Source organism: Carya illinoinensis, chromosome 3 (genome assembly GCF_018687715.1).
Source record: "Carya illinoinensis cultivar Pawnee chromosome 3, C.illinoinensisPawnee_v1, whole genome shotgun sequence".
NCBI classification, from domain to species: Eukaryota; Viridiplantae; Streptophyta; class Magnoliopsida; order Fagales; family Juglandaceae; genus Carya; species Carya illinoinensis.
The window spans coordinates 28,159,387-28,175,324 of NC_056754.1; the positions used below are offsets into that span (position 1 = coordinate 28,159,387).

At 38.2% G+C, this 15,938-nt stretch overlaps 1 protein-coding gene across 1 annotated transcript in view; it reads right to left on the reverse strand.

The window, feature by feature from the left end:
• Nucleotides 1–15,938, reverse strand: part of LOC122304025 (phospholipid-transporting ATPase 2-like) — an 85,701-nt gene that overhangs the window by 35,410 nt on the left and 34,353 nt on the right. Inside the window, 5 exon segments of the mRNA XM_043116047.1 lie at nt 2,118–2,214; nt 3,320–3,462; nt 3,587–3,684; nt 8,011–8,115; nt 9,199–9,365. Coding sequence (XP_042971981.1) covers nt 2,118–2,214; nt 3,320–3,462; nt 3,587–3,684; nt 8,011–8,115; nt 9,199–9,365 — 610 coding nt within the window.

A 15,938-nucleotide genomic window follows, 5' to 3' on the forward strand; every position in this document is an offset into this window, starting at 1 on the left:
TTACCAAACATGCCCTTAAGTTAAGGGCCAGGCTTGTAATAATTTGGGCATGGGACATTAAGAATATGGACCCAGGGCCATCTCATTCTCATTCAAGATGCTTTTACCAAATTTATTAAACGGATTCATGGCATTGCAAAGATGTGGTTCTTTGGCTTTGGACACCAATGAGAACAAGAAGTGAGGTAGAAGACTCTAGGAACCCCCTCGCCAGTTTTGACCATGTCTTGAGTTAATCCGAGGAAACGAAATGGGTGAAAGTGCTATCGGGCAAAGATGATGGTGTCTCTCCTTCAAGATCAAAGGCCGTTGTTAAGGAGCATTTAGAGAGGAATTGTGCAACAGTGCTGAAATGATGAAGCCAGTGAATTGTGCGAGAGAGAACCGATGAGACCACTAAAGTTGGGTGTCAAGTTCATCCAAGGAACCATCAATGTAGAGAAGGTTGGTGGAGGGAGTATTGGACAAAGATGATGATGTCTCTCTTTCAGGATCATAGGTCGCCGAACAGGATAACGTAGAGGAGGATAATCATTTTTTTTATATTGATGAACAAAATTTTTATTGATCATGAAATAGAGGGATGATCATTTTTTGAGTTGGTTTTGGGGGGTGCATCGAGCTGATGTGAAGTACAGGTGGAAATGGGAATTGTGCAACAAGTGACTAGCACTAAAATGATGGAGGAAGGCTATGGGTTGTGCAAAGAGAAGGCCGATAAGACCTCTGAAGATGGAATTTCCGAGGGTTATGCTGAGGATGAACTTTTGTATTTTTGAAGCTCCAAGTACCATCAAAGGGGAATCTAAATTTCAAGGGTGATGCTAGGGAGAAGTACAGGGTTTTACACAGGGATTTGAAGTTGGGGGAAGGAGAATCAAACAAAGCTCATGAGTCAATACTAGGTGGCGAAATAGGACAGTTAGACCAAGGTGGTAATTTCAGCTCGTCATCATCTTCAGACTTGTTTCTATAAGAGGTGAATTATTGCGAGTTGATTGAAATCACACCCGCAGTCCCTCTAATGAGAATTGAGAAGCTACAAAGGGACTTACTTGTGGGATGGAGTAGATTGTGCAACCTAACACCACGCAGGTAATTGGCCAAACAACATGTGCTCCAGTGCCTTTAGGGGGAATAGGGATAGAATTCAATTATATTTAAAAATGAATTATTGGTTTGGTTGCAATGTATCTAAAGTAAAGGGGCTCTTTGTGGCCATTAGTGGTTGAGATTATGAGACACTAAAAAGGGACTTACTTGCAGGGTGGAGTAGATTGTGAGACCCAACACCAGGCATTTAATTGGCCAAACAACATGTGTTCCCGTGCCTTTAGGAGGAATGGGGATAGAAATTCGATTTTGTTTAAACGTGAATTATTGGGTTGGTTGCAATGTATCTACAGTAAAAGAGGACTATGTGGCAATAAGTGGTTGAGATGATGGGAATATATGGGGTGAATGGTGTTCTAATGTGGGCTATGGGACATTTGGAGATGGGGTGTGTGAAAAATCATTTTTGTGGATAGTGAAAGCTTTTCAGGCTTATTAGATATGAGTTGGAAAATGGATCTGGAATTGTTTATCGGACCATATATGTAATGGAGATCAATCAAGCCCTGAATGAAGCCTACCCAGAACTGTTCAGAATATCTTGTAGTAGGGAGGCATCAGTGGCTGAAATGTACTGGTACTGGGTTAGTAATAGAATCACATTAGAATGTCTCTTTAGCATACTAGTGCAAAATTGAAAAGTGGAGTTAAGACTGTTCACTCCTCAACCTTTTGTATTTTTTACGAGGGGAGATCTCAAGGATCAAAATTGCATCCAGTAATTAACATGCTCCACAGCTGTAAGGAAGATTCTAAGGAAAATCTATAGAGGTGGTGCCGTATGGCGATCGATTGTTGTTTCCTTCGTAGATTTTCTGAATTCTTCTTCACAGTCCTATCCTTACAGGTGGTTTTCCTATGCATACCACTAATATACTTTCAGTGCCCTTTCCACCTTTTTTTAATAAAATTCAGTGATGACACTTATAAAAAAAGGCTTTGATTCTAGGGTATATTTCAAAGTCCTAGCAAGAAATTAACCCATAAAAGGAACCTACACTCACCTCTTCATTGGTATAACCGTATTACATATTGCCATAACTGTAAGAAAAAGCACAACGTCAGCAGAGCCACTTGAAACAGCATCAACCAGGTCCACATCTGGGTGTCAAGTATAGAACTGATCAGAAGACAAAGTGGTGCAACCTAAAAGAGCCCCAAAACATACAGAACGATACAGGCATAAGAGTATCATGAAATACACCAGCAGATAGACATTTTAGCTTGAATAAATTCATGTAGTAGCATAAAAATCTAGCATGTTCAATAAAAAAATACTTGGTTTCGGTTCACCATCTTAGATGGCAGAAAATCAAGGAATTATAAAGTGACAAATTAGGTTCGTATTCCAAAGGTGTAAGCATGTTTGTGTGAGTGGTAGCCAAGTGACTCAGTCCTATGAAAACAATAGGCATGTTTGGTTGAAGAATTTTTAAGATTTTTTTTTTTTTTTTTTTTTTTTTTTGAGTTGTGTTTGTTAATTGGTCTTGTGAAGGTACATAGGGAAATTTGAATATTTTTTTTTAAATATGTTTTGATATTGGGGTTTGTGAAAGTAGATGGGGAGAGATGAAAAGTTGTTTGATTTTAAGGGTATTTTCGGTTTGGTATTTGTGCTTTTGACTTTCACAAAAATCTAGACAAATGATTGGATGAAAAGTTGAAATAGAAATTTTTTTTGAGATTGAAAGACGTTTGGTTTGAAGTTGAAAACTTTTTTGAAAAATTTTGAAAAAAAAAAAAAGCAAACTTAACTAAACATGCCAAATGACTGAAATTTGGTCAAAGCAAGGAAATCGATCAACCAAATGATTAAAGAGCAATGTGGAAAGCTTAAGAATAACAGCTGACTGCAGCATTAGATTAGAACAGAAACGCTCAACTTCAATTAGCACCACTGCTCATGGTTGAAAATTTTAAAAAAAAAAAAAAATCACCTTTGTGCGTGGACTTTCTAATTATGAAAGAAAAGAAAAAACAAAATTTGGAATTTGAAGAGAAACAGACTGTGTTTTGTTATATTCTGAAACAGTATTCAACTCTTTCAGACATGACTCCATACAGGTAATTCAATTATAAGACACCTCCAAATAGTTTGCCTAAAAGGTTGCGTATCCAAGAGTAATATTGAGAAGTTTAAAATGCAGCAAGGAGATTGTAACAGACAACAAGGAAAAGCTCATTACTGCAAAGTTAGAACCCAAACCTTTCAACGCATCCCCACTCTCACTCCCATAGAAAACTCCATTGATACAACACCTTCTAAAGATCATTTTGTTTTCAGTTAGAGTACCAGTTTTATCAGTTAATATGTACTCAACTTGTCCCAGGTCCTCACTTATTGCTGTACTGCCACATATAACAAAAACCTGTTAAAGATATATGCAAAATAACCACATTTTTCATATACTTATTACTTGACTTCATCCCAAATCATTTTTCATATTGCTGAACTTTTACCCAAATCACTTACTTTGTAGCATGGGATGGAGTACCAGTTTCTCGGTCAATCATCTTGTAATCCCAATCAATAAATTTAGCATATAAACTCTTCACAAGATCCAGAGATACCTGCCAGAAATAAACAGCTCAGTTTTTCATATAGCTAATAATTGCTGTACTGGACGTCTATATCAAAATCATAATTGTTAGAGGATATGTTTGTAATTAGTATAAATGTGTGAGGGTATAAGTGTCAAGTGTTTGTAGTGTATATATACATATGTTTGTACATCAATTAAATGAGAGTGAAGTATTTTTCCTCCATAAATGTCTACTTGGTATCAGAGCTGTTGTTTGAAGTGTTGGTGGTTTTCTAAGATTTCCGACCAGTTTGTGGTGGTTGGTGGAAGCATTTTCAGCGACCCGTATCTCTTTAAAGTGTTTTCCAGCCACTTTCCGACGTCGTCTCCAGTACTGGGCACCAAGGGTAGACTCACCGGCCTTTTCTGTGGTTACTGGCATAGTCATCGCCACAAGGAAGGGCCTTCGTCACTGGCCAAAGGCTGAAGTTCCGGGCTGTTTGGTTGCAGGTACAAGCTGTCTAATCTTGAATTTGATAGCCAAAACCTGGATTAAGAGTGTATTCCTATCTGGAATAACACTTGTTTGGTAACACGTATAAGGTAAACCCAACTTACCTTATCCTTGGTTAGTAATAACCTATTCCCGTTTCAAATTAGTTTTGAAGCCAATATTGCTGAAACCCGATACAGGCGGAAATTCATCCGAAACCGGCCGAAACTCATCCGAAACCGGCCGAAACATACCCGAAACAGGCCCGATTTCGGCGCATACAGTATCTCGATCTGTTCTATTTGCTCCTAGTTGTCCCTTTAGTTTGCTTTCCATCAATAAAATTACTCAAAGTCTTCAATGTTTAGTGACCTTTTATCCCTCTTCATGTGTTTTTCAGGATCTAAGACAGGAAATAAGATTGATACAGAGCATGAAGTTGGTGGCTTGTATTATCTTGATGTTAAACAGTCACCCACTTAAGCCCTTACATCCTCCTCCTCCTCATCTACTTATGAATGGCATTGTCATCTTGGTCACCCCCCTCTTTCCCTTTTGAAGCGTCAGGTTAAGAATTTAAGAAATATATCTCCCGTTCCTTGTGAAGCATGTCAAATTAGTAAACATCATCGTGTGTCTTTTATACCTCGAATTGATAAAAAAGTCTCGATTCCTTTTGAATTGGTTCACTCTAATATATTGGGATCAATCAACATTGAATCAAACACATTTCAGTATTTTGTCACATTTATTGATGACTACTCTCGTGTGACATGGGTGTTTATGATGAAGGCAAGATCTAAACTTCTTTTTGTATTCAAAGTATTTTGGAAAGAAATTAAAACTCAATTTAATAAAAGGGTTCAGGTTTTGCGTTCTGATAATGCTATAGAGTATCTACCTAGTGCATTTGCTACTTACTTAAGTAGCAAAGGAATTGTTCATCAAACTTTGTGTTCTTATACACCCCAATAGAATGGGGTGGCTAAACACAAAAATGGTCATTTGTTAGATGTAACCCGAGCGCTTTTACTACAGATGCATGTTTAATTTTGGAGTGATGGTGTTCTTACTGCTTGTTACCTTATTAATCGTATGCCTTCATTAGTTCTCAACAGTTCCTTTCCTTTCTCCATCTTGTTTTCTTCATCTCTAACATTTATCCTTCCTCTAAAAATCTTTGGGTGTGTTTGCTACGTTCATAACCTTGGCCCGAGTTTCAATAAGCTTGATCCTCGTTCTACCAAGTGTTTTTTTGTTGGTTATTCTCGGACTCAAAAATGATATCGTTGTTATAGTCCTGTTCTTAGACGCTATTTCATTAGTGCTGATGTTACCTTCTTTGAGTCCATACCCTATTTCTCTGACACAGTCTCGAGTGTTGAGTATGATTCTCTACCATTACATACTCTTACACTTTCTCTTGCTGTCATCGGTTCTCTACCTCCACCCCCTCCCCCCAATCCTTTACAGGTTTACTCGCGTCGTTCACAGCTGCCAGCTTCCATACTTTCACCAACCGTGTCTCCATCTTCGGATCCTACGTTACCTAGTACTTCAGACTCTCCACCTATTGCTTTTGTCAAGCTACTCGATCTTGTGTTACTCGACATCCAATTAGTCAATTTGTCTCATATCATGCCCTATCTACTCCATTCTCATGCTTTACCTCTCAACTTTCAAAACTTTCTGTTCCTAGAACAATTCAGGATGCTTTATCCGATCCAGGATGGAGGACAGCTATGAAAAATTAAATGGATGCCCTTCATCATAATGAGACATGGGAACTTGTTCCACTACCACCTGGTAAGCAACCTGTTGGCTGTAACCCATATACAATTAAATTTCTTCCTAATGGTTCGGTGGAACGTCTGAAAGCCCGTTTGGTTGTTAAAGGTTACACTCAAACATATGGCATGATTACGAGGAGACTTTCTCCCCAGTTGCCAAAATCTCCTCTGTTCCAGTGTTGATCTCTCTTGCTGCAAATTTAGACTGGCCTTTATTTCAACTAGATGTTAAGAATACATTTCTACATGGCGACTTGCATGAAGAAGTTTATATGGAGCAACCACCTGGGTTCGTTGCTCAATGGGAGTATCGAGGTACTGTATGCAAGTTAAAAAATGCATTATATGGTTTAAAACAATCTCCTCGAGTATGGTTTAGGAAGTTTTTTGATGTTGTATTGTCATTTGGTCTCCATAGATGCCAAATAGATCATTCAATGTTTCACCTACATAGTGATACAAGTCACATTTTGTTGGTTGTATATGTGGACGACATTGTAATTATTGTGAGTGACTATTGGAATTGCTAGGCTAAAACAGTGTTTACATGATCAGTTTCAAACAAAAGACTTGGGCAAGCTTAGATATTTCCTTGGAATTGAAGTCAGTAGATCTAAAGAAGGTATCAATCTATCTTAGAGGAAATATGTACTTGATTTTCTGGAAGAAACCTGCATGTTGAGTGCACGACCTATTGACACTACCTATGGACCCAAATCGTAAATTTTTGAAAGAGGAAGGAGAGTTGTTTAGAGATCCAGGTAGGTATCAAAGGCTTGTTGGGAAATTGAATTATCTCTCTATCACTAGACTAGACATCTCTTATACAGTGAGTGTACTGAGTCAATTTTTACAAATGCCTAGAGTCTTACATTGGGATGCTGTAATTCATATTCTTCTTTATCTTAAGCAAGCACCTGGTCTTAGATTACTGTATCGACCAAATGGACATTTTAGGGTTGAAGCCTTTTCAAATGCTTCATTGGGTAAAATCACCTTCAGATAAAAGATCTACTACTGAATATTGTATTTTTGTAAGAGGTAACTTGGTTATATGGAAGAGTAAGAAACAAACAGTAGTAGCTCGGTCTAAAACAAATAGTAGTAGCTCGGTCTAGTGCAGAAGCTGAATACAGGGCAATGGCTCACACTACTAGTGAGTTGACATGGTTGCAACACTTCCTTCAAGATATTGGGTTTCCAGCTCCTACCCCTCTCAAGTTATTTTGTGATAATCAAGCCACAGTGCATATTGCCTCTAACCCTGTGTTCAATGAGATGGCTAAATATATGGAGATTGATTGTCACTTCATTCGAGAAAAGATACTAAGTAGTGATATTGCTACACCTTTTGTGAAGTATGCTGATCAACTTGCATATGTGTTTACTAAGTCTTTGTGTTGGAGTCGATTAAAACTTATTTGTTTCAAGCTGGGTTTATATAATATATATGCCACAGCTTGAGGGGGAGTGTCAGAGGATGTGTTTGTAATTAGTATAAGTGTGTGAGGGTATAAGTGTCAAGTGTTTGTAGTGTGTGTGTATATACATATATATATGTTTGTACATCAATTAAATGAGAGTGAAGTGTTTTTCCTCCATAAACGTCTATAATAATCATCAAGAAAATAATCACTAAATCAACCATAACTGCGTAGAGAAAAATATTGATAAATGACAATTTGCAAGCTAGTATCATAATCTTCCTTTATTTTATTTTATTTTTGATAAGTAAGAAAGACAATTTTATTAAATCAAATGAAATAGGTGATGCCAATGTACACAGGAAGTATACAAAATCAAACACCTATATACATTCTAAGAAGCAGAAAGTGCTGACAAAAAGTCATGAATAGAAGCTCGCTTTATTTATCTAGCACTATTAAGCAAATATGCCATCTAAGGACCTCTCCTAAAGTTCTACTACAAATCAAGATTTTATAAGGTCCTTCGACATCATTAAGGTTTTTTGCAAAAATTTAATTACTTCTTGCAATTCAGTTATGTATTAAAATAACAATTAAAATAGGACAGACCAAATGATGACAATATAAATAATCTAAGATTGTTAAAATCATGTGCAACAGCCTACCTTAATCGATATGGGAATCATTATAGAACAAAGAAGCTCAAAGCGAAGTGGAATAACCAATAGTTCAAACCATGGACCTTCCATCGGATAATGTACGTACCATTGCTATAAAAAATAAAAAATAATAAAAATAAAAAATAAAAAAAATAAAAAAAATAAAAAAGAACATCAAAAAGGTGAGCATGAGTGTAACTGTTATATACGTGAAACTCATCAAGAAAGTCAGGTTCAAGTAGACAAAGGACAATGTGGTCCATATAATGAATGAATCATATGTAATAAAGGAAATTAAATTAACAAAACAATAAAAATAAGAACGCATAGAAGAAGAATTGGAAAACGGGATTTCCTCACAAACAAAAATCAACAAGAAAAACAATAAATGAATTAAGTCAAGGTGATTATATCTTTTGAGATTGGGTCAACATGCAGAGGACAAACCGGTTCACTTTGATCCTCTGTAATATCGCCTTGGGTGTGTGTGTCAGGTGTAGGTACCTGTCTCTGTGCCTGACTCATCCAATGCTCACAACAGACAAGAGGATAAGGATACAAAAATGGGTGCAGATACTTGGACATGACTCACCAAATATAGCTTAGAATTCCATAGTTTGAATTTTTTATCAGTTCAACTTTTAACCATCTCAATTAAATTTCAAATAATTATTTTTACTTAGGTTATATCAGATTTAGATGGACCCAACACTCAACTCCCAAAACAAAAGATATTAAAATAGAAAGAAGCTATACGATATAAGCCAACAGAATTCATTTCAATGCTGGAAAATGATGGAGCATGCTACATTAAGTCACCTTTTTACATGGATAATCAGCATGCATAATTTCAGGTGAAAATGCATTACTGTACACAATATTTTCCAAAACACTATGTGAGACATCAAAGGCAAGGTGACTAGGAAAGACTCCAATAAGTGGCTAACCAACAAGCAGTAGCTATGAAGCTTGCTATCTGCAAAAAGTCTTCAATTGGGTGAGAAAGGTTCAATTAGATTGTTACTCTGGACAATAGAAATGCTAGGTGGCCAAGAAAGAAAAATTCCACATATCCTAGAAAACATAAACTCTAATCCAAAAATTGCATCACATGCCCATCAAAGAACTTCTACTCTTTTTCACACATCAAAGAACTTTAACCGCATAAGAAACATGAGATTAGTTTTGACATACCCTCCTTGCTTCTGTATCCTTCCAGACATTGCCAGCTATGCCTAGAACAATAACCACCACGATCTGGAAAACAAAAATAGCTCCAGTCAACTTGTCAATTATGGCATCCACAGCTGTGAGCTTTGGTTTGGGTATCCCCCTACTCATACCCAGCTTGGTTTCATTGCCTGAGAAATAGAATATGTAGAAGTTACAAATCCAGCAATTGGTACAACTGCCTTGAACAACATCATGGCAACTCATGGGGTTCAGATCTTGTTCCATGCACCCCTAGTGAAGTTTTAATTATCTAGATGTTACATACATCTAATGTTAAATAAACCCAAACTTCTTTAGATATTAAAAGAATATTTATTTGCCATGTTGGCACTAATTAGAGCCCAAAGTAGGCGAAATATTAAATTCCAGACAAGCTTAAGTGTTTTAGAAGTTATGTGTTTTTGCAGCATCCCACAGGTCAACAAAAGACAGCAACCAGCCACCTAAGTCCTTTTATTCTTTTTAATGACTCACATAATTTTTTTTTTTTTTTTAAGTTAACAACTCACATAATAATAGGAGAAAGAATCAGTATCTTCTACACTAAGTTTTTTTTTTTTTATTGGCACCGGGTATCCTTTACACTAAGTTACCTGTAATCAAATATTATTTTCCTCATAGACACCCTGTTAACAAAATATATTCATCCACATTCTTGTCCAAAATCAAGTAATATCTCCATCCACTGAAAAATGTTTTGAAAACAACAGGTATTTGGAAATTATCTCAGGACATAGCAAGTATTCCCCCTTAGATCTGATTTGAAGCTTGTCTACCAAAGTCTTGAGAATCCACCACAATTTTATTTTATTTTTATAAGTAATAAGAATTTTATTATCACGAATAGGCATAGCCCAAGTACATAGGAAGTATACAAAGGAAATACCCACTAAACTCTAGACAATAGGTATCTTTGGAGATCGTCAGTTCATCTTCCTTTGTTTCGGCCACCGGAAACAGAGCTGCTTCTAACAATGGCAATGCAAAGAGGGATCAAAGGCCAAGAGAAGCTTTGCTTAATCCTCATAGTGGAGCTTCATCCTTTTGTCCAGCCCTTTTACTGCAGCATTGATTGATCCTGTTAATGCTAACCATTGTTCTAGTAACATTCACAGAAATAATTTTAATAACAAAGATGTGGAAGGTTCAAGTGAGAGGATTTCAAATGTTGGTTTGATGAATGGGACTCAGATGATGAATGGGACTCAGAGTGCTCACCTTGGTGACAAAGGAGCTTTTTGGAATCCCATGATGTTACAGAAGCTTGGGGAAGTCGAAGGGTCATTTTGGCACTTACATGCAAAGCTCTCTGGTTGGAAGGACAAGCTAGAATCGATGTTGATGATGGTTGATGAGGGTCTGGGCCTAGTTATGGACCTGATGTCCTCTTGTGCCTCAAAGGGGCATAAAGTGCATAAGAGAGGGCAGATGGGTTCTGGTTCTGGGCTTGCGCATGGCCCATTTCATAAGCCCACCATCTGTCTTGAGACATCCTAATGCTGGGGTTCTCAACCCTTCAAGCCTGAGTAAACGTCGGCCCAAGCCCATTGTGGCTACGTCATCTGGTTCAACGCCATAAAGTGGGTCGCTGGCAGCAAGCGAACCTTCTGGAAGTATCCCGGCAACGAAAGCCGCTACAGTACGTAAGGTAGCAAATACTCAGATAATAAAGCATCGTCTCAAAGCCATTTCTAAGGAGAAAAATGTCTCAGCTAAGCTTTTGTCTTCACAAAATTTGCCAACAAGCTTGGGAGATCCTCCTTGCTTGGTGCAAGTGAGATTAGAGGCCACTCCTATGAAGCAATTAGGGGTACAAGAAGATCTGCAAGATGTGGGAGAGTCTGGTTGCGCTTCTAGGTAGTCGAGTTCTATGCCGGATGTGGGGATTGTGAAGTCCTCTTTTGTTTCAACAAATGGGGATGCTATTGAGGTCGTTGATGTTGTCAATGAGGGACTAATAGGGCCTATACAATCAACTTCACAGATTCCTTGTTCTAAAACTTTTAATTTTGGTGAAGAGTTAGTAGACCACCTCCTTTTGCACTGTGATATGGCAAGGGCTCTCTGGAATGAAGTATTCTCGTGACTGGATATGGCTTGGGTGATGCCTAAAAATGTGGAGGCAGCGTTGGCTAGCTGGTCAAATATAAGGGGCAGACAACCGATTAAAACTATCTGGAAGATGATTCCCCTATGCATTATGTGGTGCGTGTGGCAGGAGCGAAATGAGCGGACCTTTGAAGACTAGAAAAGATCAATGGAGGAGTTCAAACTTTTATTTTTTAGAACACTTTGTAACTGGGCTATTGCTGTGGATTTTAATGGCATGACCCTGGATAATTTTCTTGTCTCTAATGTGCCATCCTAATTAGGGTGTTAGAGTTGTAATACTGGCTTTGCCATTGAACAATACAATTTGTTTATTTATCAAAAGACTTTTAATTTTGACTTGCAATTGGTGATAGGTGGAGGGGATGGTTCTGTATCAGGCGCATCTAGTGATTTATTTGACTTTGATGAAGACCTTGATCCTGTCCCTCTATGCTCTTTTAGTCAAGATATTGACTAATCTAGTAATCCTTCTGATTGGGTTGTGAGGAAGGCGGAAGATCTTAGTAGTTTTCTTGGTATCTCTTTTGAGGGTTATGAAGACCAATTCAAAGCTCTACTTACTGCTATTGAGGCTGGGCATCCTGCTTTGTTAGATCTGCTGCTAAAAAGGAAGGGAGCTTAAGAGATTGGAATGCACGATTAATTATAATTCCAAGGGTGGGGGTACCTTTAGAGATAAACGCAAAGAGAGGGCTGTTAATTGTATCCCATGAAACCTAAAATTATTTCTTGGAATGTTTGAGGGCTGAATGACCAAAGAAAGCGCCTTTGTGTGAAAAATATGTTACGACAGTGGAAGGCTGATATTTACTGTTTTCAAGAAACTAAGCTAAAGGTTGTTAGCCATTCGGTGATTCATAATTTATGGAATTGTAATTATGTGGGCTGGGTTGATTTAGTCTCTAATGGAGCTTCTAGTGGCATCATTGTTATGTGGGATAGAAGGGTTGTGGAAGTAGTTGATCATTATGTGGGAGAATTCTTGATGGTTTGTCACTTTAAGAATGTAGTCGATGGTGTCGAATGGGCTTTTGCTAGTGTTTATGGGCCAAATTCAGATTCTAGTAGGAGTTTATTGTGGGAAGAAATCGCGGGTCTTTGTAGTTGGTGGGATCTTCCATGGTGTTTTGGAGGGGATTTTAACATTACTCGCTTTCCTTGTGAGAGAGTCGGGGACTCGGTTATTTCTAAAGCTATGTTTGATTTTTCTGAACTCATTTCTGGTTGCAGTTGATTGATTTGCCTATGGCGTGAGGAGACTACACATGGTCAAATGGAAGAGATTCCCCCCCCCCCCCCCCCCCCCCCGGCGGCCCCCCCGCGGGCCGCCGTATTGACAGATTTCTAGTTTCAGCATCTTGGGAAGCTCTTTTTCCAGAGTTAAGTCAGAAAAGGTTACAGCGTGTAGTTTTTTACCACTATCCTATTTTGTTGGACTGTGGGGGCATTGTTAATGGAAAAAGGCACTTTAAATTTGAAAATATGTGGTTGAAGGAGGAAGATTTCATTGAAAGAGTTAGAAGGTGGTGGGCCTCCTATCACTTTAATCGTATTCCCAGTTTTATCTTGGCAGGAAAATTAAAGAAGCTCAAAAAATATTTGAATAAATGGAATGTAGAGACTTTTGACAATATCAATAACAATAGATTACTCCTGCTGGAACAATTGAATAGCCTGGAGGAAAAGGAGTTGAGGGGTACAATTTCTAGTGAAGAAAAGGGTGCTAGCGGATATTGATAAATTTATGCTTATGGAAGAAATTTCATGGAGGCAAAAATCTAGAATTTTATGGCTTAAGGAAGGAGACAAATGTATGAAATTCTTCCATAAAATGGCAAATTCCCATCGTAGAAATAATGCCATTGAAGTCCTCCATGTAGGTGATAATGTGATTTGTGATAAGGAAGAGATTGAAGATCATATTGTGAATTTCTATAAGAAACTTTTTCAGGAAGAATTTTCGCGGAGGCCCAAATTAGAGGGGTTGGTTTTTGACTCCATTGATCATCTCACTGCAATTTGGTTAGAGAGGCCTTTTGAGGAAGATGAAGTTCTTGATGTTGTTTTTTTTTTTTTTTGATAAGTAAAAAATTTTATTGATCCACGTAAAAAGACAAAGCCCGAGTACACAAGGGGTATACAAAAGAGAGCCTAGTTACAAACTAAGTGCTACAAATAGTAGCATAAAAGTCATGAAGACTTGTTCCATTCAATACAATAGAGGATGCCCAAAGTAATAGGGTATGAAAGAAGAAAGCCCTGAGACCGTCGAGGGAGCGTTCCTTGTTCTCAAAACAACGTCTATTCATTTCGATCCATGTGCACCACATTAAGCATAAAGGTACCATCTTCCAAATAGCAGCTATCTGACAATTGCCCCTTATCCCTTGCCAACAAGACAATAAATCAATCACCCTCCTAGGCATAGCCCATGCAATACCAAGCCTGGATAGGATTTCATCCCACAAGGTCTTAACTACTTCGCAGTGAAGAAGGAGGTGGTCCATAGATTCACTATCATGTTTGCACATGAAGCACCAATCCAATAAGTAGAGTCCACATTTTCTTAACTAGTCTATAGTCAGAATTTTACCATGAGAACCCACCCATCCGAAGAAAGCTACTTAAGGGGAACATTGCACCTCCAGATGTTCTTCCACAGGAAGACGTTGCAAGGGTGATTTGTCAAGGCCTTGTAATAAGAACAGACTGAGAATTTCTTATTTCCTGTGCATATCCAAAGTAAGCAGTCCTCCCCTCCAGTCCTTAACTTCATATAATGCGCTGTAGAAATCAGTGATGACTCCCACCTCCCAATCCTGGGCAGCTCTAGAGAATCTCACAGACCACTGGGTAGAGTCAACAGCACTACACATATTATCGGCTACCGAGGAACCCTGATCAAAAGCGATCCTGAAAAGAGAAGGGAAAGCATTGTTCAGGGCGACATCCCCACACCAAATGTCATGCCAAAAGCGGATGCACGTGCCTCTTCCCACCGCAAATTTGCAGTTACCAATAAAGTTATTCCATCCATTCCGAATAAATTTCCAGACTCCCACGCCATATGTCCCTCTTGCTTCTTTAGTGCACCATCCTCCCCAAATGCTCCCATATTTGGCATCTAGGGGCATTTTGGGGCATGTCTAAGGATAAATCTCCAGGTCCCTATGGTTTTTCCATGGCATTTTTCCAAGCTTGTTGGAATATTGTGAAGGATGACATTATGAAAGTTTTTGATGCATTTCACACCTTCAGGAAATTTTAAAAGAGTTTTAATACGACTTTCTTAGCTCTTATCCCTAAGAAGGCGGGTGCTGTTGAAATGAGGGATTTTTGCCCGATTGGCTTGGTAAATGCGATTTATAAGATCATCTCAAAGGTGCTAGCTAACCGCCTTAGTGTGGTTATGGATAAGATTATAACAAAGTCTCAAAATGCTTATGTGAAGGGAAGGCAAATTCTTGACTCGGTTCTAATTGCTCATGAGTGTTTGGAAAGTAGAAAAAGGACGAGACAATCTGAAATTTTAGTTAAATTGGATATGGAAAAGGCTTTTGACCATGTCAATTGGGATTTTCCCTTTACTTGCTTGGGAGATTTGGTTTTGGGGAGAAATGGTGTTCATGGATAAGACATTGCATTTTGACAACCACAAATCTTGTTTTTTCAGTAGTTCTTTTCTCTTTGTCTTAGTTATGGATGCCTTGAGTCGTACGATTGAAGTGGCAATTAATGGAGGTTTTGTGTCGGGCTTCAAGGTGGGAGATGTTTCAAGGGGCTGCTCATTATTTCTCATCTTCTCTTTGCGGATGACACTTTAATTTTCAGTGATGCTAATCAAAATCACCTTCAAGCTTTAAGAGCTTTATTGTTATGCTTCAAAGCTGTACCCGGGCTTAGAATCAATTTAACTAAGTCTAAAATTGTCCCTATGGGTTCAGTCAGCAATATTTATGATTTTGGTCAATATATATTTTTTATAATTAAAAGATAAATATTATTGATCTGAATGAAATAGGCATAGCCCGTGTATACAGGAAGTATACATAAGAACACCTAAATAGATTCTAAGAGTGATGAATTAAAAACAAGAAATCATGAACGTTGTCTGCGTTTAGTACAATAGCAAAAAACCAAAGCAGTAAAGTGTGAAGAAAAAAGTTCTTCAGCTATACCATAGTGCATTCCTTATCTTCAAAACAAAGCACATTCCTTTCCGACCAAATACACCACATAATACATAACAGGATCATCTTCCACATTGCTGCCACTTGATGAAAACCTTGTATCTTCCTCCAACAACCCAACAAATCCACCACCCTCGAAGGCATAACCCAAGCAACATCAACCCTGTGAAAGATCTCATCCCACAGCTCCCTTGTTACCTCGCAATGCAGTAATAGGTGATCCACACATTCTCCATTCATTTTACACAAATAATACCAATCCATCACTACACAACCCCTCTTCCTCAGATTGTCCGTGGTCAGGATCTTCCCAAGGGCGACGTTCCATACAAAGAAAGCTACTTTAAAAGGCACAAGAGCCCTCCAAATGTTCTTCCAAGGGAATGGAGGATGATCTTG